The sequence below is a fragment of the Bubalus bubalis genome, chromosome 4 (genome assembly GCF_019923935.1).
Source record: "Bubalus bubalis isolate 160015118507 breed Murrah chromosome 4, NDDB_SH_1, whole genome shotgun sequence".
NCBI classification, from domain to species: Eukaryota; Metazoa; Chordata; class Mammalia; order Artiodactyla; family Bovidae; genus Bubalus; species Bubalus bubalis.
In genome coordinates, this window is record NC_059160.1 from 63,295,058 (window position 1) to 63,322,871 (window position 27,814).

The 27,814-nt window shown below is 43.2% G+C and overlaps 2 protein-coding genes across 6 annotated transcripts; one reads left to right on the plus strand and one right to left on the minus strand.

Annotated features, from left to right (window-relative positions):
• On the plus strand, positions 1-17,965 carry COQ10A (coenzyme Q10A). 4 transcript variants are annotated; one of them, XM_006075028.4, is made up of 6 exons: positions 1-317; positions 851-997; positions 1,779-1,971; positions 2,202-2,303; positions 16,012-16,182; positions 17,701-17,965. In XM_006075028.4, the coding sequence occupies exons 1-5, from the start codon at positions 196-198 to the stop codon at positions 16,138-16,140; spliced, it is 693 nt and encodes a 230-aa protein (XP_006075090.3). In that variant the 5' UTR covers positions 1-195; the 3' UTR covers positions 16,141-16,182; positions 17,701-17,965. The 4 variants fall into 4 exon arrangements, with proteins under 4 accessions (XP_006075090.3, XP_006075091.3, XP_006075089.3 ...); XM_006075029.4 differs by lacking the exons at positions 16,012-16,182; positions 17,701-17,965 and adding an exon at positions 7,296-12,708; XM_006075027.4 differs by lacking the exons at positions 16,012-16,182; positions 17,701-17,965 and adding an exon at positions 2,571-3,371.
• Positions 4,103-26,347, minus strand: CS (citrate synthase). Of its 2 annotated transcripts, none has more exons than XM_044940623.2 (11): positions 21,095-21,276; positions 15,582-15,632; positions 14,861-14,968; positions 14,084-14,149; positions 13,636-13,767; positions 12,827-13,015; positions 7,443-7,642; positions 6,619-6,748; positions 6,401-6,502; positions 5,994-6,203; positions 4,103-5,687 (listed from the first exon to the last, which is right to left on the minus strand). In XM_044940623.2, exons 1-11 carry the CDS (start codon positions 21,128-21,130, stop codon positions 5,517-5,519), a joined length of 1,395 nt encoding a protein of 464 aa, XP_044796558.1. In that variant the 5' UTR covers positions 21,131-21,276; the 3' UTR covers positions 4,103-5,516.
• Positions 26,348-27,814: the final 1,467 nt, after the last annotated feature.

Sequence of the window (27,814 nt, forward strand, 5' to 3'; positions counted from 1 at the left end):
GCGGCGGGAGCGGCTTCAGTTCTAAGCTATCCAGCCGCCCGGGCGGGAGCTGGGCGAGAACAGCCACCGCCCCGCGCCGCCCCTGCCCTCGCCGGCCCTGAACCCGCCCGACTGCGGCTAACCCTCCGCTCTCCCTCTGGAGTGAGGAGGGCGCGGCCGCTATCAGAGCAGAGAGGGCAAGGGAGGGTCGCGCGCATGGCCTCGGCGGGCGCGCGGCGACTCCCTGCTGGGACGCGCGCCGCGGCCCGGGGCTGCTGCGGCCTCTCCTTGCGCCCGGCTCCGCCCCCGGGCCCTCCGCGACCGCCGGGACCAATGAGGTGAGAGGGAGGTGCGGGCGTCAGCGCTGGAGCCGAGGGGGTCACCCAGGACCCCGAAGTTCCGAGGTGGAGAGTTGCAACTCTGGCTGCAAGCGCGGTGGGAGGGCGGCGGTGATCATACCCTGGGGTATAATGTGTTGCTTTGGGGAAATGCTTTTGCAAATTATTCGCGAGGCAGTCCCCGAGTCGCGGGTGCCTTGGCATCCGCCGGCTTGCGAGGCCCCAGGGGCTGTGAGGCATCCCGGGAGTCCTTGCTTTCAGCAGTAGCGTAGCCTCCAGTCAAAGGCAACTGGAGCTTCGCACGCACCCCTTTTTCCCATCTCCTCCCTCGGCACTGTCCTCAGCCGCCCTCGACCTTTCGCACTCGTGACCGCCTGGCCGGGGAGCCTGGCGGGCTGCAGCAGGTGCTAGGGGAAAAGCTGGTTTGGACGACCTTCCTTCTGGGATGCGCCCCTCTTCTTCTGCACCTGAGAATGATTGAGGACCACAAGGAAAGAATCTTGACACTGTCTCTCCTTTCCTTTTGGCCTTAGATTTCCGATGTCCTGCAGCTTCTTTTTGCCCCGGGCTCCCCAGGTCTCGGCGACTGAGTCTGGCTTACCTCCCAGCCGTTCCTTCATGGGCTTTGCTGCCCCCTTCACCAACAAGCGAAAGGCTTACTCTGAGCGTCGGATCATGGGGTGAGCATGCTCTCCTGTCCAGTATCCCTCCACATTCCTTTTCCCGACAAACAAAACACCATGTCCAGGGTAGAAGGTAAGAGTAGCCATAGTGGGCAAGATTCATCCCTGGCCATCCCACTCTCCCCAGTGGTATTACTGATCCTTTACCCTCCTTTGGCAGCCTCCCAATCTTAGTCCCCCTCTTCTTGGTTGCTGTGCAGGTACATTGTGAAACGTGACCAGAGTTGGACAATAACATAAGACAATAGGGTATTATTTCTTTACTGACCTGACTTTAGGTATTCTGAGCAAATATGAGTTAACACTTATTGAACACTTAACTACTGCTAGCAGTTAGGCTGTTCAGGTGTTTTATCACAGATTTTCCCATTTGATCCTCTAAACAAACTTATGAATCACTTACTACTATTATGATTTGCAGAGAAGATAAATGGAAACAATAATTTTCCTAGGGCCGCTTTGTCAAAAAGTTATAGAGCTGGGATCTGCGTCCCTATGTGAATCACCAGTCATCCCGGTTCTCCGGACATGACCCTTTTAAGGATCAAAATAGATAGTAAATGCAAAAACACTCTCTAAATGGCAAGACTTGAGATGCATTAACATCATGGAAATCTGGACATTTGCTCTTGCAAAATCATTCATGGGGGCTTATTTGGGATCTCTAGTTCCTGAAGGTACATGATTGGTGGGCAAAGGTATGAGGGGAGGGTGCCTATGGCAAGGAGGAACCTGAGCCAACTGGCAGCTTCTTGGCCTCTGTGACTCCTTCCCCTAGGTACTCAATGCAGGAGATGTACGAGGTGGTAGCCAATGTCCAGGAGTATCGTGAGTTTGTGCCCTGGTGTAAGAAGTCTTTGGTGGTATCCAGCCGCAAAGGTCACTTGAAGGCCCAGTTGGAGGTTGGCTTTCCACCTGTTGTGGAACGTTACACTTCTGCTGTTTCCATGGTCAAACCTCATATGGTCAAGGTGAGGCCTGATTGGGAGTGATTTATCAGGATCTTTTTTTCTGTGTTCTGTGGCATTTTTACATTTAAGGGCTATTTTGGCTTTCCTTATGATTTTTCTATCTCCATGTGTCAGATATTTCCAATATTTGAAGGAAAGGAAAATGGCTTTCAGTTCCTTCGTATAGCTTCCTACACCTGATGTAGGTCTCATTCCATTGTAATATTCTTTAACTACCTGTCTTGTTCTAGGCTGTTTGCACTGATGGCAAGCTCTTCAACCACTTAGAGACCATTTGGCGATTCAGCCCTGGAATTCCTGCCTATCCTCGAACTTGCACTGTGGACTTTTCGGTGAGTCAGGAGGCTACATAGGGCTACAACTGGGTTGTGGGGGCTGAGCTGAGGTACTATGACAGTTACTTCCCAAGTCAATGACACTCTCCACAGGGGTCAGCTTGTATCACACTTGTACTTTGTACTCAGTCCTAGGGCTTTTGAGGAGATCTAAGGAACAGGAGTGGGGGGGAGGAAAAGGCACTGAATAGTACCCTTGCATTTGGTCAGGGACTATCCAACATGGTTTTGAAGAGTTTCTGACTGTCTCTTACCCATTCCCAGATTTCCTTTGAATTTCGCTCTCTGCTGCACTCCCAGCTGGCCACCATCTTTTTTGATGAGGTTGTCAAAAAGAATGTCGCTGCCTTCGAGCGCCGGGCAGCAACCAAGTTTGGTCCAGAAACAGCCGTCCCCCGTGAACTGATGTTTCATGAGGTGCACCAGGCTTGAGGCAAAGCATTATTCCCTAGCCTCGCCTCTCCCCCCACTCCTCACCCAATTTTCTTATTTATTTGGCTCCTGTTCCAATCTGAGAGAAGAGTCCATGTTCATATTACTGTTCTCCCTCTGAAATCCCCCAAAATTGGGCTCTGAGCTGGCTAGAAATGCTGGGAGAAAGAAAAGGCAAGGAGGCATGGAAAGGAGATATGCTTAGGAAAGGGTCAGGGTTATCCTGAGAGCACCATATGCCTGAAGCCTGCCACCTTCTCACATTGAATTATAGTGGGGGCTGCACGGTCGTCTCTGAGCTCTTGTCAAGGTGCCTTAGTGTCTGACCAGGGGAAGAAAGCTTTTCTTAGGACTGAAGAAATTGAACTCTTTGTTCTGACACAGAGCTACTGGGTGGTCAATAACCTTGCCTGCCTGAAATGCCTCAGGAGATGCCTGAGATCTGGCCCCAGCTTGAAATCCCTATGACCTTACTTCCATGCTGCCTGGCTAGTGGAGAGCAAGGGACTTTCTCAGCCATCAGTGCCACAGGGGCAAGGAGCAAAAGAGCACTGAACAGTTGTACTCCTGGGCTGTCTTCTACCTGGCCTGAGTTTTTATAAAATTTCAATAAATTAATTGTGACAGTGTGAATCTGGCTTTTTTATATTGCTTCTTGGGGGAATAATGTAGATATAGCAGAGCAGAAGAAAGTCATGGCTTCCTTTCCTAGGGGAGCGAAGGTGCAAGAAGGCCTCTTGGACATAGCGTCCCTGCTAACTATAGTAGCACATTCTACAAGCCAGGACCTAGTACCCACTCCCTTGCCTATTTATAGACTTTTTCAGAAGGTCAGTTGCAGCAGGAGTCTCAGGACAGAGTAATCTGGTCTCAGACCTCCCATATAACTGATGCCCTCCAGACCACCTCTTATTCTGGGGGATCTGTAAGGGAGGCAGCAAAGAAGGATCGACATTCCACAAAGCTCCAGAGCCCTCTGGAGGGTCAGATCCGGAGTCAGCTGTCCTACCCTAACTGCCCTTGGTATAGTTTCCTTTCACCCACTGGGCTGGACCAGCTTCCTTGGATTAGTCACCTAAGCAGTTGTGAGGTCTCGGCTTTAGTCCTTGAGTGTTCTACTTTACAACAAATTTAGGAAGGATGGAGGCTAAAGGTCAAGGACTTCTAACCATTAAGATAGCAGCAATCTTCTTTGGAAATCTCACAGGGAACCTGTCTTCTGATTAGGTTAAGTGAGTGCCAAACATGCCTAAAGATAAAGAGATGCACAGGATAACTTATAACCTACTAAGTCTAGGATCTTGCTAGCCAGACTCCTTACCTCAGAATGGAGACTCTTCTAGGCCTCATTTAATAGGCTCAAGCATTGTTAATAAAAACATTTATTTTGCATTTTATACAGAACAACCTGGAGTCTGCATCATGACAGTTACCCAAGGGTTTACAGACAGTATTATCCATCTCAACAGCATGGTTCTGAGGATTAGGGATCCACACAAACACAGGCAGGAGTTGCAAGAGAGGAAGAGGGGCACAGCAGGAGTGTATTTTTAATCCTTTCTTAAAAAGGCAGTAGAACCTTGAGTCACTTGAAACCTGTGCATATGGGGCTTCTAAAACAAACAGTGTACTGTGAGCTCTTGGGGAAGGGACAGGATAAGAACCTTGATAAATAAAGGGATATTGGCTTGTGGCAGGGGATGAGGAAGGAGGTTTACTATTTTTAATGTCCTCAGCCCCAGCACCTGATAGTCAAAGGAGACCATGTCCAATCTTAAAAATCATTTCCCTGTTCAGAAAGAGGTACTAGTACTCCTAGGATCAGGCCATGAAGATATCATGCTGGTCTTTCCTAAGTCCCTGTTCTATAGCCCATAGCATATTAAAGGGGAAAAAAAAAAGGTCAGAAAGTAGTGGTTTGTGTTCCAAGGAAGTAAAAACTTAGTTCACATTAAGCACTGATAAAGCCAAATAACTAGGAAAGACCACATAGTAGACAGTGCTGTATATACCTGCTGAAAAGAGGTCTCTAGGAAGGACCAAGACGGGAAGGTCCACAGCAACCTTGGCTTGAGGTGCAGCAGGTATAGAAAATCTGGAAAGAGGTGAGTATTCAAGTAATGGGGAATAGAACACTCCTAGATCTTAATTTTAATAGGATAATTTTAAAAAAGAAAAATAAAAACCAAATATTGGTTGCCAGTCAACAATAAATACCATGGCCTTTATGATCATCTGGTAGCTTAACCAAAAAAAAAAAAAAAAGGCCATAGCATCACCAATAGATCTTGCTAGGAAGTCTCTGTGTGCATGGGAGAAGTTAATGGGGCTTAGTACAGCTGACAATCCAACATGATTCCTATGGAAACAGAAGGGGTAGAGTCCTGGTTTGCTGGCCTATTAAAGGTGGACAGAGTAGAACCAAAAGTTCTGAAGTGATGGCAAATTCTCTGCAACCAGCTTTGACCTAGGGAAAGAGGAGCCAGATTCCCACTCTGAAGATGGGGTGAGGTGAAACCTAACCCACACTACATGCATTAGTCCTGGTCATCCTACAGTTGGTGGGCAACTCACACCAGGCAGGGGAAAGGAGCTGGTCAGGGAAGAACGGGTTACTTTTCTTTTAAAAATCTTAATTTATATTTTAACTTCAGACTTATCATCAGTGCCTCAGATCCAATTTAATCTTAAGTCTCTAAAAGCCCCGAAACAAAAGTATACTTTTTTTTTTAAAGATCCCTCACTCTCTGGTGGATAGTTTCCTCCCCATCTTCAGTTTCACCCTGACTTAGAGTCCACAAACTTCATCAGACCATCTGTGCTCATGGACTTGGGTCTCTCTAAAGGGAAGCCTAGGGCTCGGCTCCAAATGAGCTGTGCTAATACACCTAGTGCCCGTGATACCCCAAACAGGACTGTGTAGTAATTCATCTCCGTCATGCCGTAGTACTGTAAGGTAAAAGAGAAAAAAGTTGTGTTAAAGGCCCACGGGTAGTTGCATGTACAAGTCCAGGGTGATTAAAAGCCTTAACCCAATTAGCCTTAAATAGAAATGATTGGGAAAAGTATAGCAACTGCATTCTGAAAGGAAATCATCATCCCTTCCCTCCAGCCCCCACTTTCTACACCACAGGCAACTTTATCAACAGGGTTGAGGAAGGAGGTGTGAGAGCCCTGGCTCTGACTAGGGAGTTGATTTTGTGCATGGCAGAGAACAGTAGGATATGGTATAAATTAGAGGAAAGCAGGACTCACCTGAAGCAGCACCCCGCTGTGAGCATCTACATTGGGCCATGGATTCTTTGCCTTGCCCTGCTCTAGGAGGATATTGGGCACAATCTTGTACAGCTGAGCAACCAGCTTGAACATGGGGTCCTGAGGCAGGTGTTTCAGAGCAAACTCTCGTTGACAGGTATATCGTGGATCAGTCTTCCTTAGTACTGCATGGCCATAGCCCGGGACGACCTGCAAAGGATGGGGTTGGGGGAAAACCAGTTGTATTCTCAGGCATAAATTTTTGTCTTTTCTAAATTCTTCAGGGCAGACAAATGGAAAAGAAATCTCTAATTTAGGAAGTTATCTCATTGTTTTCTCCTTCCTTCTTTCAATTTATTGAACTTTAGTCTTGGCTTCTTTCTTAGTTGCTAAGTATCTCTGCTCACCCGTCCTGAGTTGAGTGTGTTCCAGATGTAGTCTCGTAACTTCTCATCTGACACATCTTTGCCAACTTCCTTCTGAAGTTGTGTCAGCCAAACAAGCACTTCCTATGGGGAAGGTTTAGAGAATAAGAGTGTCAATGTATACGCCAAGAGAGAATGCCAGGATCAGAAACAAAAGCATGCCAGTAGAAAAACATGGAGCAGGAGAAGAAGAGTCTTACCTGATTTGCCAGTCCATGCAGGGGCCCTGCCAGCCCATTCATGGCTGCTGCAAAGGACAAATAGGGGTCTGAAAGGGCACTGCCCACCAAGTGGCTGGTGTGGGCACTTACGTTGCCACCTTCATGGTCACTGTGGGGAAGAAAGGAGAATAAAGGCCCAGAGAAAGGGGAAAAAAGGAGCAGACTATGCTAACAGGGACCTTGCTGTTCTCTTACTGTCACATACTTGCCTAGCTGTGGGTTCACACCAGCCTAGAGCCAGTCATTTATACATAAGCTCTTGTAAGAGATGTCCCAAAGTTATCATCAGCCTTTGTTCACTAATCCACAGAGCTGGAAAGGTTATTGGTTGATGATGCCCAACCTGTGTGCCATGCTCCCTGACTTTCACTCAAGCTTTAACAGCAACGGCCAGAAGAGGGAGCTCCTGGAAAGCCAAAGGGCTCACCTAACGCGAACAGCTAGTTCTTTTTCCTAGCTAGAAGCACTAGCTTACTGTGTGTGTGGTTATAGTAATTTCACTAGACCTCTTGTGCCTTTACCAGACCCCTTTCATGCTTTGTATCATTCCATATTCTGTGCTTCCGTCTCCTTGCTGCCTACCACCTGTTCCCAAAAGATGAGAATGTTAAGGAGCTTTTTCTTTTTTTTCTCTTGGTGCACTGTGTGGCATGCAGGATCTCAATTCCCTGACCAGGGATTGAACCCACACCCTCTGCAGTGGACGTGCGGAGTCTTAACCACTGGACTAACAGGGAAGTCCCAAGGAGTTTCTCTTAATATTCACCACCAATCCAGCAACCTGGTGGCTGGGTCTCCCTCACCTGTGGATGGTGAGGTACAAGCGCATGAGCTCCGTGAACTGAGCGTCAGTATAGCCTAACATGTTGGTGAAATTGTGGGACCAGTCCAGCTTAGGGTCAATGGCCCCAATACTGCTGCCCTCTCGGTACAGATTCCGGTAGATCTTTGCTGCAACACAAGGAAGCTTTGCGATCAGATCCATACAGTCTTCGTAAATCAACTGATGAGGAGAAAAGGAAAATGGAGAAAAAAGAAGAGGAATCATCAGCAAAAAACAGTTAGGCAGGGATAGTGTCTCTTCTCCATGGACTGGGCTTTTTGGATTGATATGGATATTTGGATTATATGCTGGGTGGTTATATATGGAGTAAATAACAACAATGACCATGTAACTGAGTAACTGTTATGACCCAGGTACTGCATCAAGGGAGTTACACATGGTATCCCATGTATATTAAAATATTATTCCCAGTTTTTCTCCATTCTACAAAATATATAATGACCTTCATTTTACAGAAAAGGGAACCAAACCTCAGAGCATTCAGTCAATGCCAAAGTCAGATTTCCAACCCTTACATGTTTAAACATGATCTTTTCCACTATATGACTTTGCACTCAAAGAATATGCTAAGACATTAGGTTATTTAATAATTCTATGTTCCATCTTTCAAAGAAAATTTACCATATATGCTAAGGGTCAAACAGTGACATTCAATCATTAGTTATTAACAAAGGCTTCCATTTTTAAAGTATTTACTATGTAACAGGTACTGTGCTAAATAGATTATTTTCAGTTTTTTCTTTTCTTACAATAGTCCTGTAAGATAACATATCCCTCATTTGTAAAAATTGGGGCACAAAGTTACCCACTCAGCTAATAAGCATCAATCTAGCTTAAATTATTAACTCATGGCTATGCTTGTTTCATCTATACCCTTACTTTCCCCTCTCATCTCCCAAATTATTGAGTGAATCCCAGATATCATATATAACATGTAAATATTTAGGCATGTATCTCTAAAAGATAAAGATCCTTCATAATCAAAATCACAAAACCATTATCCCACTGAAAAAAATTTAACAAATCTTCAATATCATTAACTAATCAGTACTGAAATCCCCTCCACACCTCATTCATTGATTAAAGTTCCCCCTCATTTGTTTGTTTTACTGAAAAATAGCCTATATTACAATTGTCTGATGTCTCTGAAGTAGTTTTTAATCAATTCAAGTTCCCTCTTCTGCTCTCCTTTTTTTATTTTGCAATTTACTTGTAGAAAATCAGCCTCATTTGTTCTGGAGAATTTCCCTTAGTTTAGATTTTGCTGGTTATATACCTGTGATGTCATTTAACATGTCCTTCTGTCCATTTTATTTCTGACAAATTGATAAGAGATGGAGGCTTGAGCAGATTCAGGTTCAATTTTTTTTTTTTAGCAAGACTTTTTGATAAATAGCGCTATGTTCATTTATTAAGAGCAACATATAACATCTGGTTGTCTTTTTGTGATGTTAATGGTTTGCTCAACTTTTATGTCTCAATTTTATCTTCTCATAGGGATTTTAAGTTCCTCTAGGGAGGAACTTAGTAGTTTTTTTTTTTTGGCCATGCTGCACAGCTTATGGGATCTTAGCTGACTGACCAAGGACCGAACCTGCGTCCTCTGCAGTGGAAGCAGAGTCCTAACCACTGGATTGCTAGGGAATTCCTATTTTTTCTGTTAGTAACAAAAAAATTGGGGAATTCCTTGGTGGTCCAATGGCTAGGACTCGGTGTTTTCACTGCCAAGGCCTGGGTTCAGTTCCTGGTTGGCTTCAGTTCCTGCAAGCCATGAGGTGCAGCCAAAGAAAAAAACAAAGAAATTTCTACTTTCAGTCACAGTACATAGGAACCATGGAGAAAATACTTGCTGAATGATATTATATAGTGCTGTTCTATCAAGCTAACTGGCTAGATGTTCCTGTAAGAAGTCATGAGGTTTTAGTAGTTCTGCTGGAACAAAGAACAAAATCTATAATAAGTATCTTAAATGAGATAATCTATGTGAAGTCATCTATTACTCAAGTACTCAGCATTGAATTTTGTCAGTGCCACCAAGAGTCAATAAGAACACTGCCAAAATTAAGCTACTTGAAGCAAGAAGTACTTAGCTAACACAAGTTCTCAGGAGATTACTTACATGATAATCATACTATTAACCACACCTCCTTGCAGATTTACATCCCCCAAGGAAGTAGATGTTTTCCAGAAGTATGCATAAACGATATGCAGCTCTAAGGGACCTGGATCAATTAGCAGAATGCCAAGAACAACAAGATCCTGGGCTAGGCCAACTGGCATCTGTGGACTATGTACTAATTTTCATAATTATTTGTGAAGTATGAATGACCGATTCATAAAGAAACTACAAAAAGATTGTTTCAACCTCTACCACTGAAGATGAAGTTTATGAAGCAGCTAGTATCAGACCAGGTCTGACAGTGTGGGATCTTTACCCTGCTTTTTGTAGTGGGAAAGCTGTACTGTCAAGAGATTCAATAGATAAACACACGGACAGAGAACTCCTTATTTCTTTTTTTTTTTTTTTTTAATTCTACCAGTTTATTGCTACCAACCCGTGACCCTCCACCCTCATGCACACATGCTCTGTCATGTAACCCCATGGACTGCAGCCTGCCAGGCTCCTCTGTCCATGGACTTTTCCAGGCAAGAATACTGGAGTGGGTTGCCATTTCCTTCTCCACTTATTTCTTCTTTAATAAGCGAATAAGACTGAGGTGCTACTTAGCTACTGGTACTAACTCATTCTTCATCTTTAAACCCTCAGAAAAAAAAAAAGACAAAATTTGCCACCACCACATCTGCCTGGAATAAAGGTAACAAAACTGGCCATAATCATCACTGTGATCCAGCATCTCTAGGGCTAGAGAAATTCTGGCCAAGTACTTAGCAAGCAATCATTTAAAAAAATTTTTTATTGGAGTATAGTTGATTTACAATGTTGTACTACTAATAGCTATCAATCATTATTAAGAGGACACAGAAAACAAAGAGTCAGTATTAATGGTGAAGAGACCCTAGAGTGAAACAAACTCAAGTCTCAACTTGGTCTCCACCAGCTACTACCTGCATGACCCTGGGCGTGCTACTTTATTTCTCTCATCTTCAACTTTGCCATTCAGTAAAATGAGAATAAACAGTAAGGTCTACCTCATGGGGTAGTTCTGATGATTAAATCAGATGAGTATAAGCATTCAAGCTGATGCTTTCAAGAGTTGTTTGTTAGGTGTTGGAATGACAGCTTCAAACCCTACACATACTGTTCATAGGCCTTACTACAAAAACCTGATCTGTCAGCTACTTTGCAAATTTTACCCAATCCAACAGTATGTTAAGGCTACCTCACAGTTAAACAGCTTGTGCATCAGAGTAATCTCCTAGTCACAAGTGAAGTTAAGTCAATTATAAAAAGACCTAACTCTTTCACCTCAAGAGAGTACACTAGTTATCTAAAGTCATGTAAACTGCTATGGAAGGAAAGCTGTAGGCAGATCATCCATTGAGATATATGTAAAACAGCATGAACTGATAATTCTAGAAGAGACTTAGATCACATGTACTCTTTAACATAAATTTTTAAACAGAAATAACCAGTTGAACACTGTCTTGTAATTCTACTTAAGCAGAATAGTAGAATAGTGCTTCAATGACCTTTTAGAGAGATATAAGACATGGCAGCAAAATAGCACCAAGTTCCACTAGAGCAATTACTGGAGCTAACTTTTGTTCAGTATGAACTTTATTAGACACACATCCTGAGGCTGACAGAATTATCAGTAATGCTTACAAATACTCTCAAGGTTGGTAAAGTCCTGAAATACAATCTTTACCTCAAGACAGCCACCCTCAAATGACATCTCCCAAGAGGTAGCAGAACAACCAACCAATACCTGTACACTGAATCGGAGGCAAGAGCAAGCAGAGAACAAGATTCATCTTCCTGATTCAATAAAGGACAGTGTGAAGCAGTGCAGCCTGTTTGGATACCTGGGAAATATCTTATAGGTATTTACTGCAAAGTATGAAGAACTCTACAATAGTCAACACAACAGCATCATAAGTAGTAACAGGCACTCCTGAATGGTCAATTTCTAACAAACAAGTTTTAAAAGAAATGTTGGGCTTGATTTAACTTTTTCTGTTATGGTGACCCACACAGATAACAATGACTTGAAACAGCATTTTAAAAAGAAAATGAAAAACAATATATTCAGATTATACAACCTTCTGAATCTGCTGATTTGTGATTTCATAAATGCTTGTGGATATGTTTAGTTTGCATCATTCCTATACCTTTTTCCTCAAAGCCAACCAGACTAGTATCAATTGCAAACTTTCTCTCCCTCTTTCCCTCAATAGCACTCAGTTCTGCATACACAGCTGGCACTGAGTAAACACTGACCAATCAAATGGAGTGGGATTTGCCAAAACCCCAAGGAGATTTCATCAGACAAGTGGGCCATACTATTCTATGAATAGTATGAACTCACAGTGAACTCTTTAGGGGCCTTCTGGTCAAAAATCATTTAGTGCATCTGCTTTGCTAAAAGGGACTTTTCCATTCCTATACTACCTGTCTCTAAATAAGAAACAAACAAACAAAAAGAGATGTCCTTCTGTAGACCTAGCCAGATAAATTGTACTTTACCCAGTATTTGTGAGGTATTGGAAAGAGGAGAGCAGGAAGTGTGTCCTGTGCACTAGGATAAGGCCCAACAATCTTCTCATACTCTCACAATAGAGTTCAAACTGTGAAGTCACACTGTGTTTTCAGAGAATAAAGCTCATTTGCTTTTTGCATCCTCATTCCAGGATACTAACTACCCTTCCACTCCTGACAGGTATCTGGAGTGGCTTAGCCCAAACTGTGGCTGACGGCAATCGGTCCTTCCTAGACTCCAGAATTGCCTTAGGTGCCATTCTTCCAACTTAAAAAGGTTCTCATTTGAAGAAGAGGAGAAAGGATCTTTTGGGGCCAGGGTATGTCTACTCTGCGAAACCTTCCTCAGGGACCCTGCAATTAAAGTCACACCTTTTTCAATATTCCAACAGTGCTGTGTACATACCTCTATTATAGCAAGATTACTGAACTGTAATTCCTTTTTTACATGTATATCACCCTTACTAAAATCAAAAACCTTGGTGATAGAAAGCATGCTTCATTTATCTTTGTAATTTCAATGACCCATAAAAAGCAACCCTACAATAAAATTTTGTTAAATCAATCTTTGGCATAACTCAGGGTAGTAATTTTCCTAAGGATTCTTCATTCCTTTTTCTTTCTTCGCACTCAGGTCCTTTGAATCTCTATCAAACATCAATCATCACAGCAAAGTTTCCTACCTCCCAGTACTTGGTTCGGTTGACACCCTCTGAATATGCTCGGGCAAAGTTACTTTCACTGTTGAGAGCTGTAACAGCTGCACTGAGCTGAGGCATGGGGTGTAGATTAGTGGGAAAGTTGTCCAGCATGGTGACCACGTGGGAAGGCAGAGCTGCCCTCTTTGCCCACTCCTGTGAGAGCCAAGATACCTGTGAAAAGGAAGACATTGCTCATAACACTAGACAAGGAAAAAAAAGACAAATAAAAAGACAACAGGGGACTTCCCTGGTGGTCCAGTGGTTAAGAATTTGCCTTCCAATGCAGGGGACATGGAAGGGAACTATGATCCAACATGTTACTGGGCAACAAAGCCCACGTGCTGCAACTGGAGAATAGAGAAGCTCATGTGCTCTAGAGCCTGTGTGCCACAACTAGAGAAAGCCTGCGCATGGCACAGCACAGCACAGCCAAAATTGAAGAAAATGACAAAAAAAAAAAGACAATGAGTATTCCCTGGTGGTCCAGTGGTTAGGACTCGGCACTTTCACTGCTGGGAGCCTGGGTTGAATCTCTGGCTCTGAGCAACTTGCAAAATGGTAACAAAGATCTTGCAAGCTGCCTGGTGTGACCAAAATAAAAAATTTAAAGAAAATGAAAAGATTGACCTCAAGTAAATAAAATCCAAGAGATTTCAATCCAGTCCGCTTACAAAACAGAACTCTGCTCTGATTTCCTTCCCCTATCACCCATAACCAGAATAATATTAAGTGCTTGAGATTAGAAAAAGGCAAAGGAGGGGAATGAGAAGGGCTAATGTCCTTCTGCTTACCTGTTCCTCTGTTGGGATTTGTCCAGTTACCAGCAGCCAAAATAAGCCCTCTGGCAAGGGTTCTTCGCCCCCCTTAGCCTTTGGCAGCAGTTTCTGGCATTCAGGGATGCTGTAGCCTCTAAAACGGATGCCCTTGAGGGAGAGGAGTAAGGATTACAACTCAAAAATCACATAAATTGACTGATCTCACTTTCTTCAGACCTGTCAACAAGTTACAACTTTCAAAATGTAAATCTTTAGGTAACTTACTCTTGCTTTGTACTTTTACTAGTTGATATGTTTAAAAGGTAAAGTTATTTTTCAGCTATTCCATATGTACCTATTTTCACCTTCCAAAATATATAGGTATGTGCCCTATTTTGTTCTCCTCACCCTTAGTGATTTAATCCATGGTGTGCACATCTCAGTAAAGTCAGTGATTACTAGTGATCGACAGGAGGTCTCTTACCTCATCAGGATCAAGAACTGATGTTTCATATACCAATCCCTTCATGCCTCGCATGCCACCATACATCTAAAGAAAAGAGGATGTAACAAGTTGTCCAAGTAATTCAGGCAAGAGCTTGTTAGAGCTTCATGGGATCTGGGGGAGGAAATTTAGTCTCTGACTTGCAAAACTTTGGGCGATTTCTGAGTTAACTTTCTATAGAAAGTAATTTTGAAAGGAAGACTGCTAACGCTGGAAATGAATTTTTTAAGTTGAGAAATCACTATCTTTAGTTAGTGTTTCTGCCTGTGCTCCCTTTTGTTATTTTTTTCTCCTGTCTGCTCTTCTCCCCTTATTCCCACCAACCAAAGTAAACAGAATGGGATTGACTATATGGAAAGAAGATGGAGACCAATGGCTAAACAGTGTTATGAAATTATCATCTGAGCTGCTGAGATTCTCAGAACTGAAGAAAAACCATCCTAAAGCTGTTCTATAAGGCCAGCTAGAGCTATGGTCTAACTGGATGATCAACTCAGAGACAGAGAACCTTGGGCCCAAAAGCTGAAGGATTGGGAAAAGTAATAGAAACTTCATTCATCCTTTCCCATACATGAATTAGGTTAGCCTCAACTATGAAATCTGTGGAAGAGAACAGTCTAATTTCTAACAGACACCATTAGCTTCAACATTTCCCTATGTGGGGCAGAATGCTCTGAATGGTCAGTGAGGAGGGTGGTGCTTCTGCCCCAGCGTGGTGCCGAGCTCCTTTTCCAGGCAAAACCCCACAGCCCTCACCATGTCCACAGTGATCTGGCCCACCACCGTCTTGCCATGTTGCTGCCTGAAGGCCTTCACTCTGGTCTGCTCCTTAGGTATCAGATCAGCCAATATGTCTTTCAAATTCTAAAAAGAGAAGTAGAGAGGCTAAGTGATGATCAAAATATTGATTATATTTCTGCCAAGTTGATATGTTAAGACTGCTTTTTAGAATTTGGCTTTCTCTGTCAGGGAAGCCTGGTCAACTGCTCTGTACAGATGAGGGTAAAAGAATCAGGCAGAGGAAGAAGGGAATGGGGAGTTGTTTAATGGGTACAGTTTCAATTTGGGAAGACAACAGTTTTGGAGATGAATAGTGATGATGTTTGCACAATAATGTGAATTACTTAACTACCCCTAAACTATAAACTTGAGAACAGTCTATTTTCTAATGAATACCATAAGCTCCAGCATTTCCTTTTATGGGACAGAACGCTTTGAATAGTCGGTGAAGAGAATGGTACTTTGGTTGAAGTACATTACAGAGCTACTTTTTTCCAGCCAAAATCCCACAGCCCTTATCACGTCCACAGTGATTTAGCTATCTTAAAATAGCAGTAGTAATAATGGCTATAACAGGCTATAACAAGAGTCTTGGTCACCTCCAGGAGACACTTGGGATAATGATAAGAGCCTGGATGGTAGCCCACCCCAGGGTCCAGCTGCCTCAATGATCCTCAGTCCTCTTTCCAAACCTTACCGTGGAAGAAGCACTGGCATGCCGGGCAGCAAGAACAATACAGGATGCATGCTGCAAAAAAAAAACACAAAACCTTATACAACCGTCCTCCTTCCTAAGTATTAACAAGTAATTACAATGCCTCAACCTCTCTCTCTTTATTTTAGCCTCTGTGGACAGTTTGACATATGAAAGCTGTATAAGGCCTTGAGCAACCTGGAAAGAATTTCCAGTATGGAGGCAGCAGCTTCATCAGCACTCCCTGAAGAGCCTCTCCCATCACCTGGGTTCTAAGGGCTGGGCTTTGTTAGGCATGAAGGAAACGGCAGAGAGGCAGTTGTTAAAGTACCCAGTCCTTCAAAAATCTAGCTTTCCGTAGCTCTGAGGAGCCCTGAGAAAAGCAACGAGGAAACTGATCAATCCCTTAACCAGGCTGGTAATCTCTCTTTAGCACCTAGTCCTCTGGCAGCACTTCAACCTCTCCAGTCTAGGAGAGTCCAGAGGGGAAAGCAACCTTTTACAACACTACCTGAAATGCTCCTGGAAAAAGCATGGAGAAGACAGGATATCTACAAAGTAACAATCAGAACGCTCAATGACAGCAATGGAAACTAGAAAACTGGTAAGTTAGCTTTAACATACTGAGAGAAATTACTAGACTTGTGTACCCAGGTGAGAAAGAAAAAACTCTTAAAGGAGGTGAAATAAAGACATTTCAGGTAAACAAAAGCTGAGAGTTTATCACTTACACACCTGTACCAAACAAATTTTTTTTTAAATTGAGGTATAATTCTTGTACAGTATTCTGTAAGTCTCAGGTGTACAACATTATTCATAATTTTTGAAGGTTACATTCCATTTATAGTTATTGCCCCACTTCACTCTCCCCATTGGCACCCATTAGTTTATTCTCATATCTGTATTTTTCTTTGTTATATTCACTAGTTTTCTTTTTTAAATTCCATGTAAGTGATAAACAGCATCTGTCTTTCTGACTTACTTCACTTCACATGGTACACTCCAGGTCCATCCATGTTGCTGAAAATGGTAAAATGTCATTCTTTTTTATGGCTTAGTAGTATTCCATTATGTATATAACACACACATCTTTATCCATTCATCTCTTGATGGACACTTAGATTGCTTCTGTATTTTGTAGCTAGGCTATATTTTTCTATATTTAGAGATCGTTTTTTCCCCCCAAGAAACACAACTTTCTATGAAGATTGCTGAGTTGCAACAGAAAGTTCAACACTGCCTTTGAAAAAGACAACCAGTTGTACTACTACCAAGTTGTAAGGACTTAGGCAAGGAGGCTGACTTTTCTTCACGAGATTATTCTGAAGATAAAATTAAATAGTAAAAATAAGCCCCAGGGTCCTCATCTATAAAATGGCGCTGATACCCACTATATCCCACAGGGCTGTCTTGTGATGATTAAATTACAATGGACGTGGGAGCACTTTGCAAACTACAGATCACACACACACACACACACACACAAACCATGTAGCACGTCTATACCTCTCCTTTTGCCAAAAAGTCAGACACACTTTTTTAAGTAACTACAGTCATCCCTGGGTATTCAAGAGGGTATTGGTTCCAGAACCTCCCCACCCTCAACAGATACCAAAATCTGAGGAAGCTCAAGTTTCTTACATAAACTGGTGTAGTATTTGTATATAACCTACGCATATTTTCCCATATACTTTAAGGTATCTCTAAATTACTTATAATACCTGCTACTGCTAAGTCACTTCAGTCGTGTCTGACTCTGTGCGACCCCATAAACGGCAGCCCACCAGGCTCCCCCATCCCTGGGATTCTCCAGGCAAGAACACTGGAGTGGGTTGCCATTTCCTTCTCCAATGCACGAAAGTGAAAAGTGAAAGTGAAGTCGTGTCTGACTCTTCGAGACCCCGTGGACTGCAGCCTACCAGGTTCCTCTGTCCATGGGATTTTCCAGGCAAGAGTACTGGAGTGGCGTGCCATTGCCTTCTCCATTATAATACCTAAAGCAATGTAAATGCTATATAGTTGGAAGTACAAAGTAAATGCTATGCCAGTAGTCAGCACATGGCAAGTGCAAGTTTTGCTTTTTGGAACTTTCTGGAATTAAAAAAATGTGTTTGATCCACAGGTGGTTGTACCCACAGGTGCAAAACCCATGGATACAAAGGGCCGACTGTACTGCGTTGCTGTCTGATTGCGCTGGAAATCATTTGAACTAGTGGTATTGTATAAATTCCAAAACACCACATGCTTAAGGTGAGACTGAGTAGTGCCTGAGGCTTTTAGAATTTCATACCCCTCTTTCTGTTGGGGCAGGAGGAAGAAATGGAAAGGGAAGAGACCCTTCAGAAAACTTTATTTTAAAAAGAATCAAAAGAAAGAAAGAGAAGTCACTCAGTTGTGTCTGACTCTTTGTGACCCCTGCCAGGCTCCTCCGTCCATGGGATTTCCCAGGCCAAGAATATCCAAAGCTAAATTCAGAGAACACAAGGCAAGCTAATGTGGCCTTAAAACAAAGGGGGAAGTCCTCAGATTGTTAATGAGGGCTGCTTGCGACTCCTCTCATTAACTTTCTAAAGAATCTCCTCTAGCTCACTGAGGACCATTTGGGCAGAAAGTACACAGCACAAATAGCTGTTTAGCCTGTTCATCCTACATGGGGTGAATGGGAGTGCACCCAGCACTCAAGAAATAACTATTTCCTTTATCTTACTAGTCATCCAAAAGTGAACAAGGGAAAACCTTGAGTGGGTTCAAACTACTCTTCTACAGCACTTTCCATGTTCAAGCTATCCCATGCTCCACGGTCCCACAGATCCCCTATTATAGAAGCCCTATCTCCTGGAGACCACATCAGCACTCAGCAGACCCTTTAATTGTGGGTAGTTGGTTATGTGGGTTTGCTTTTAAAGAGGCTATAGGGGAACATACCATCTGAGAGAAAAAAGAAGTTGAAATCTCTCCATAATGATACTTTTTCACTTCTAAAACATCTTTAAGTTTCTATAATGGCTGGCTACTTCACTGGCAAGAGGAAGACATTATAAGAATAGTCTAAGGTTAAATCTTAGGCATAAGAAAAAAAAAATGTATCCAAGCTAAGCTGACAGAATGAAAGCCTGATCTTAAGATGAAAATGAAATTCTCTCAGAATGGAGGTCTCTCTTCCACCAATATGCCTGTATGAACATAAAACAAAAACAGTTTTTTCCCCTTATAAGAGAGAACTACTAGAATCAATGAGCTTCCCTCTCCTTTTACTTCACTTAAGGTTAAAAAAAAAAAAAAAAAAAAAAGGAAATCAGAAAGAAAAGGGCGGAAGGTCAACTAACAAGGCTATAAGAATGCAACATCATTTAAAGGCATCAGATGGAAAGTATTACCATACTTGCACCACCAGCAAAGTCTTAATTTCCTTTGTAGAGCATGTCTTTGCCATTTAATGAGGCACCTCAAAGTAACTTGAGGAGAGCTGATCTCAGCTGTCCCTAATCTCCATCTGCAACACTTCTTAGCCAGATCTCCAATTTGCAAAAATAATGCTAGTGTGTGAATAGCATGGCTATGTAGCTCCAAAGTGAAGGTAGAATATTCTGTTCCTACTATACTTCTGGTTGTGTGAGCCTAGCCAAGTTATTTAATCTTTCTGTGCTTTAATTTCCTTATCTCTAAAATGTAAACAATCTACCTGAAAAAGAATTCAGAGTAAAGATAGTAAAGATGATCCAAGATCTTGGAAAAAGAATAGAGGCACTGATCAACACACTATAAATGTTTAACAACAAACTAAAGAACAAACAGATAAACAATAAAGTTTAAGTTTAGTCCTGTTCAACTCTCTGCGACTCCATGGACTGTAGCCTACCAGGTTCCTCTGTCCATGGGATTTTCCAGGCAAGAATACTGGAGTGGGTTGCCATTTCCTTCTCCAGAGGATCTTCCCTACCCAGGGATCGAACCCAGGTCTCCCACATTGTAGGCAGACGTTTACCATCTGAGCCATCAGGAAAGTTAAACAGATAAACAATACAATAACTTAAATAAAAAATACACTAGAAGGAATCAATAGCAGAATAAGTGACACAGAAGAAACAGATAAGTGAGCCTGAAGACATGAATGAAAAAAAAAAGAAATGAGGACAGTCTGAGACCTCTGAGACAATATTAAATGCACAAACATCCGCATTATGCAGGTCCCAGAAGGAGGAGAGAGAGAGGACCTGAGAAAATATTTGTAAAATGGAAATAACTGAACCTACCTCAAAGTACTGCTAGGAGGATGAATTAAGTCAATATTTATGAAGCACTTACGATCATGCCTGGCACACAGCACCAAGTGCTCTATATTTGTTATTTAATAAATATAGAAAATTAAATAGTATGGCTACTTTCCAGCACTCTTCAATGTCAAGTTTAGTCATATTTTAGCTCACCCTGCAGCCTAGGGGGAAAAAAAAAACTGAAGAAATATGAAGGATTTTAAAAACAATCAATATGGATAGAATATTGGAAAAAATTCAGGTTAGGATACCTTTACCTAATGATGTAGAAGACAGAGCACATGGCTTGGAATTAGGAAAGGAAATCTGGGTTCCAGTCCCAGCTCCATTACTAAATAACTGAGACATCTAAAGCAAAACTACTACTGTTTCCCTTGCCCTCTCCACTTCTAGGATAACACTCAAGCTACTTGGCTCCAAAGTCTGATCCTAAGGTTCCAACAAGGACATATATATAAAGGTACATAAAAACCTTGCTATTTAAAAAATATGACTGCCTGGCCAGCAATATTACCATTACCTGGAGCTTGTCAGAAATGCAGAATCTTGGGTGTCACCTCAGACCTACTGAATCCAAATCTGTAGTTTAACAAACTCACTAGGTTGATTCCTATCGACAGTAAAGTTTGAGAAACATTCATGATTTAAAGTGTTAAGCAAGGAAGCAGAGGGGAGAACACCAAGAGTCTAGGATGTGGTGTTATTAAGAGTCAAGTCCTAAATTCAGGTCCTGCTACTATCCTGCTGTGTTACCATGGCTCTAAGACCTAACTTCTAGTTTCAATTTTGACATCTCAAAATTGGTAATAAAGCCAATTTCAGGGTAGACAAGTGGACTACATGAAATAATTTGCATGTAAGCATCTAGAACAGTGCGTTCTGCATAGCTGAGATCAGTAAACATGTTTCTTAGTTATGTCCTGGCTTGTTACCTACCAACTTGTGTCACAACTCTCTTGTGGAGCTGGATCCCAGGAAAGAGACAGTCAAGTCTGAGGAAGGGGTGAGTGAATAATTCCCTGTAGTTGAAGAACAGGAAATAAAGCCCCAACTTTCTGAAGGGCTTCCTGACCAAGCGAAGAGTCTCAGGGAGAGGAAACAAATTTAACTAACTATAATCTACCAGAAGGAGGTGTTAGAGGGCTGTCGTACCTTAGGCTACATACCTCATCTCATCTACCTCCTGGCTACCAGTGAAAGCTGCTAAATGGCTTTGGTACAGTGCATTCAGGCTATACTCACAGATAGAATAGGCCAGCTTACAAATCTCTGAGTCATCCCCGAACTTTCAACTCCTAGCTCCTCCCCCCAATTCTGGAGGTGTGGCAATTGAGCTTTGGCTTTTGGTTACATGCCACGTGTGGAGTCATCCTACAGGAAAGGCTGCTGTCAGGTGAATCAGGGAATCATCTGCCTCAGTAGGTCAGCTGCTTCATGGGGAGAGACGGTAGGAGCTACTTCCAAAGACAAGGGCCAGGCTCACAGCTTCTGTCTGCCAGAATTCTCTACAGGGTGGTGGGAATTACCATCACTAAAAGGCTTTTTCAAACCCCACATGCTGCCATCCCATGCCAATAACTTTTAGTGAGCTGGCTATTACTGATAGAAATGGGCTGCAGCTGTCAAATGTGCTATGCTAGGATGGAAAAATACAATTAAGGGAACCTCTATCTTAAAAGGCCAAGGGAGGAAAAGGACAAATAAAACATGCAGGAAATTCTGCCAAAGATTTGCTTATAATACTTTAGGGTATTGGCCAAGTCCCTTAACAAAAATCAATTAAAACTACTCCCTTCTCCCCCAGATTCTGCAAACAGTAGAATCCCATTTGGATAGGCACTTACTTAATAATGTAGTTATTTCTCTCTTATTCCTCTTAGCCTATTATCATCATTGATCCATATCTAGGACCCTTACTCTACAAGGGAAAAGCCAAATTTCCTTCAATACTCCATCAAACACACATTCAGAACATGTCCTGGCACATATCCAGGAGCTCCAACATCAAATTTGTGAGCCTACAAACTACTGTGTATAAAATAAATAGGCTACAAGGATATGTTGTATAGTATAGGGAACATAGCCAATACAGAATAATATTTATAAGTGGAATATAATCTACAAAATTGTGAATCACCATGTTGTACACCTGAAATACTGTAAATAATCTACACCTCAATTTAAAAATTAATTAAAAAAAAACTTGTGAGAGATGCTCCTGATTTTATTAGCGCCCTTGTCCAGTAACAAAAGATCAGAGCTTGCCAAGCCAGCAGAACTGGCTTAGTTGATGAAACAACACAATTCTCTAATAAGTGCAAGAAAAAGCTTGTGCTATGAAGGCTTCCAGTGCAGAAGAAACAACTTGCATTAAGTAAAAATGAACACACGCAGGACAAAGACTCCTCTCTCCCCAGAACCAGGTCAGAGAACTCAAGCCATTTAACATCTGTGTTTCACAAGGGTAATACTGGAAGTCTACCCGCACTACTTGGTCAGGCCACTTAATAGCCTGAGCAGAGAAATCTTTAGATTTTGTACTCTGATGCCCTTCATACTCACAAGAATTCCCTTAATAATTCTGCCCAACTCCCATTGTCTAACAGACCCTTCTCTAAAGGTTCGCTGATTATTCAATGAAGAAGACTGCAAAGGACACCAATTCAGCCTCAGGAAAGAATTGAGTCCTAATTTTTCTTTTAGAGAAATTCTTATTGTTCTTTAATAGTTGCTAAACACCTATCTAGAGAAAATAGTCTAAAACAGACTACAGCTACTTTTGAAGTCATTTAAAAATAATCACTAGTTAGGGACTTCCTTGGTGGTCCAGTGGTTAAGAATTTGCCTTGCAATACAGAGGACGCAAGTTCAATCCCTGGTTGAGGAACTAAGATCCCACTTGTCAAGGAGCAACTAAGCTCATGTGACACAGCTAGAGAATCTGTGCTAGATTCTGTGTAGTGCAACCAAGACCTGATGCAATCAACTAAATACATATTTATTTAAAAAATCACTAATTTAAAAAAAAGCCCAACGCACACACACATATATATTAAATATAGTTATAAGCAAAAAGGACTGCATGTGGCTTTATTGGCCCAACAGGAGGGGATCACCAAGCAGTCAACTGAGACACTTGAAAAAATACAAATTTCCAGATCCACCCCACCTCTGCTGAACCAGAATCTGCATATAGGATTCATAAACGTGCAATGTAAACAAGCCACCCCAGGTGATGATGCTCACTGTGAACTTACTTACAGATCTTTTAAAATGATAACATGTTAAAAGAAACAGGAATTCAGGCAATTTCAGGGAAGAACTGAAAAACAGATCCTAAGATCTGCTGCTAAAGTTGTCTCTCTACTGGTTTTAATTTCACTCAAATCCTATTCAACTCTATTACATAAGGCACCAAAAACAGGGCAGAAGGAATTACTCTGTGGCTTTAGGAAGCTCCACCAAGTCTGGTTTCCCGCCTCCTGCCCACTTGGAATGTCAGCCTTCCCTTCTGATTACCTGCTTAATCCCTGCTTATCTCAATGCCTCCCTACACCCATGCATTCAAGGGCTACCAATCTAAAGACCACCAGGAAGAACAAATACAATCACTCCACCACTAGCACAGGATGAGGCATCGCTCTCCACTGTTCATCTTTGATTCATCTTATAAGCCATCAGGCAGTTGCCATCACTTTGGGTAGCAGAGAATCAAAGAAGTTTGAGAGTTTGCTCTTAACAAGCTTTGGGCTTTAAGCTTAACTAATATTTCAAAGGACAAAACTGACTCAATTGTGTAGAACCCAGTTTCAGGCTTGAATTTACAGAAGAGATGTGTAGTGGTGTGGGCTTGCTGTAAAGTGTCTTGAAAAAGTCTAGAAATAATCTAGAAACACTTTTGGATTGACTTAACTAAAGTTATCAAACAGCTTAGAGGAATAATTCTCAAAGATACAAGAAGTAGGGCTGTCTGTCACTTTGGTATTAAGAATGCAGAAGTTAATTGGTGGATCTACTCTAATTCCCAACTCAGATCACCTATGAAAAGACAGCACAAAGCGAAGGCACCCACAGCTAATACTAAAGCCATTGCTTACTAGAAATTCGTTCAGATAAACAAGAAGTCAAATAACCTTAAGGCTTTGAATGAGGTGGTCTCTTCAACTCAGGTGCTCATTAAATTACCTGACAGTGGGCAGGGTGGAACAACAGAACAATAATTAGCATTTGTGTCTCCTAGCAAGGTTAAACAGAGAAGGCAATGGCACCCTACTCCAGTACTTTTGCCTAGAAAATCCCATGGACGGAGGAGCTTGGTAAGCTGCAGTCCATGGGGTCGCTAGAGTCAGACATGACTGAGCGACTTCCCTTTCACTTTTCACTTTCATGCATTGGAGAAGGAAATGGCAACCCACTCCAGTGTTCTTGCCTGGAGAATCCCAGGGATGGGGGAGCCTGGTGGGCTGCCGTCTATGGGGTAGCACAGAGTCGGACACACTAAAGCGACTTAGCAGCAGCAGCAGAAAGGTTAAAAAGTTTTCTCAGAAAAGTGAATTACACCTGACTTTGAGAATCAAAGTGGTAGGTACTATTTTTGCCTTCTAAAGTCTACCTTAATATCGAAGGAAAAACTGAGCACCATTAAGCTGTAGGCTAATCTGGAAAGTTCAGGCAGGTGCTAGCAATGCTGTCAGATTGAAAGACTTCTTGGTATTCTGGCTATACTGCTTAGATCTCAGGAAGTTTCCACTGCTTGGTCTGTTGAGCTTTGTTATAAAGGTTGAAAGCCTTCTAAGGGCTTCCAATATACAGGTTTCTAGGATCCTCAGGTCCAACAAGAAAGTAAACAAAACAATAATGATCACTACAATTAGGTTGCCTTGTCAATTCAAAAACTTTCTGAGTTTCTTTCCCCAGAGGTTTAAGATAAAAACTAAATTCAAATGTAATTCCAAAGGCAGTTTCAAACTGTAGAGTTAGCAGCTCTGGAATGAGCTAATTATAGTATCTCCTATTCTGCCAAAACACTATCCAGAACTTGCTTCATTTCCCAATAGGTTTCCTTTCCCTGTTCCCTGGTAGTGGAAGGAACTACCATCAAGTAAGACAAGTATCTCCTAAATGGCCAGCCTCCACCTTGCTGCTGCTGCTGCTGAGTACCTGGAAAAACCTGTAAATGCTACAGGCTTTACTTTAACTGCCAACCATTCAAGATAACACACTGTAAGCCAAAACTTTTCTAGGTTTTTCCTTTCCTCCCCTTAGGTGCTGGCAGCTTTAATTTGTCTGCAGAAGAAAACAGTGTAAGTTCTTTGCAAGAGTCAAGGTCACTTGTGGGACTGTCCCTGCTTGGATTAGAAGGCTGGGACCCCTCAGCACACCAGTCTTTCTGTTTAAAGGACCCAGTTACCCAGAGACAAAAGTAATTTTGGCAATATGAAATTGAAAACATTGTGTAAGCAACAATATTCCTTATGATCCCAACAACAACAAAAGTCAAATAAAGGGCCCCCCATGGGACTTCCCTGGTGGCTTAGACTCCACGCTCCCAATGCAGAGGGCCTGGATTCCATCCCTGGTCAGAGAACTAGATTCCGTGTGCTGCAGCCAAATAAATTTTTAAAAAGTAAAAGGGCCCCCCAAAAGAGGAACCTTTCTTGGGTAGAACATATTTAAAAGCAACAGTAAAACTTAAGCGAGCAAGTAGTAGGACGTAACCTTGGAATTACTATCTCCCGCCCAGTTATCTTCACTTATCACCCTGCAGTTTATAGGAACAAGTTTTCCTCAATCACATGCGATAATCATGCAGAAGGTTCTACACAAGCCCTCCACCCCACCCAAGCTCCTCCTACATAGAGTAACTGCAAAAGTCCCAAGGACAAAGAGGACCTGAGTCGCATTCCTCCAGAAGGAACTGCTATGCTTGGTCACTAAAGGCTTAAATAACTGGGCTGGAAAAATGGAAGCCGGCAGTTTTGAAACTGTCAAGGACCTCTCTACCCAGTCGAAGCTGAAATTAGCCACGGCTCCAGCTCGGGCCCAGGATAGAGTGAGCACATCTGCTCACCCTTGACACTTCTCTTAGCCAGCCCTTTCTTCCAAACAGGCTCTTTCCCTAATCCCAGTGGAATACATCTATGTTCTTCACTCCTTTTTCCAAGGCCAAGCACCCCCGCCTCTTCTACCCTTGACACGCGGGGTGACAGCTCGGTCCGGCCTCCCCACCGGCCCAAGACCTCAGGCCTGGGCGGGCAGTACTCACTTCACCCGCAGTGGGCCGGAAGGCACATAGCCCTGGGAGCTCCAAGCAGAGCAGGCGGCCAGCCAAGCGCAGGGCCCCTTTAAGACGCGCTGGGGTGCGCCTGGGTAGGGGAGGGAGACCCCGGGCTTGAGGGCCTGCAGTCGCCTCAGCCCCACCCTGGAACGGCGCGGTCCCTCCTAGATGCTCACCTTAGCTCCGAATAGCCGGGCGGCCGCAGTGAGTAAAGCCATGGCGGGCGAACTCGGGGATCTGTCAGGGAGGGAAGAAGGGAAGAGAGCTGCGGCAGGAACGGGAGGCGCCGCCGCTGCACTAGAGGCCGCGCGGACGAGGGGAACAAGGTTGAAAGGAGGAGGCTGAGGGAAAGAGTAGATGAGCCGGCGGCGGCGCCCAGCCCGGGGTCCTCGGTGAGGCCCCGCCTACCGCCCGGAACCCGCTCCCGCCCCCTCTCAGGGGACACGCCTCGAGCTCGGCCATTGGTCCAGTGTGCGTGGGGGGGCGGGTCCTAAGCCATTGACAGCAGTTGTGGCGGGGAGGATTGGACCGTCCGAGGTGGGCTAATTGAGGGTGGATGGGCGGGGGGAAGCGTGTAGGTGGTTAAGTATGTGCCTGAGAACTCAGTTAACTTCCTTCTTAGGCTTTTCCCCTTGCCCTTAACACGTTTAGGGTTAACTGTACGGTGGCTGTTAGAAAAAAAAGCTCCAAGGCCTTTGACCTTTGAAAGGGCCTCCGAAGCCAACCCCTTAATACTATCACGGCAACTGATCGTACTCCATTGGCATGCTTTCTTGATCAATGTCATTGGTTAATGACTTAATGGCAATAGAGGTGACATCATGTGGACACAGGCTATGATGCCAGAATTAGCTACTTGGAAATCATTTGAGGTAAGCAGAAGGCGTGGTATTATAGATACCAACAGATCCCAAAATGTGGAGAAGGAAAGCAAAGGCAGGAACCTGAATATCGGGTGGTCTTCGCCAGCTGTCAGTTCTGTGATTAGTGCCAGGAAACCCAAGTCTTACGAAGTGTTATTTGCTTAGTCGTGTCCTACTCTTTGTGACTCTATGGACTATAGCCCGCCAGGCTCCTCTGTCCATGGAATTCTCCAGGCAAGAATTCTGGAGTGGGTTGGCATTCCCTCCTCCAGGGGATCCTCCTGACCCGGGGATCAGAACCCAGGTCTCCTGCGTCACAGGCCGATTCCTTACCATCTGAGTATCAGACAAAGCAACTCCTACAAAGGCCCCCTTAATGTGAGGGCTTCCAGAGCAGTCCAGAGCCTCTGGGTCCTGGGTGTTAGTCTCACTGCCACTCCAGTCACATAACCCCACACAACCAGTCCACACCACATATAACCAAAAGATCAGGAGCTGCAGAACAACCCTTCACCCAAAATCACCTCCTTTTTTGTTACATCACTCCTGTTACTCTCATAGGACCTCTGGACCTTTACACGTATTTGGCTGTCTTCTATATACTCGTATCCTGTGCTCCCCAGAGACCGTTAAATGAACCATGGCACTGAAGTGATCTTCTATATCATTCTTGACTAATTATTCTGGGTAGACAAGAACTTAGAACCTTTCTGCCTCTATAAGCTATCACTGTCATTGACCCAAGGGCAGAGAGGAACTGACCTACGCCCAGATGAACAGTCCTTTTATCTCCTTACATAGAAGTAACAAAGTTCAGAGGTC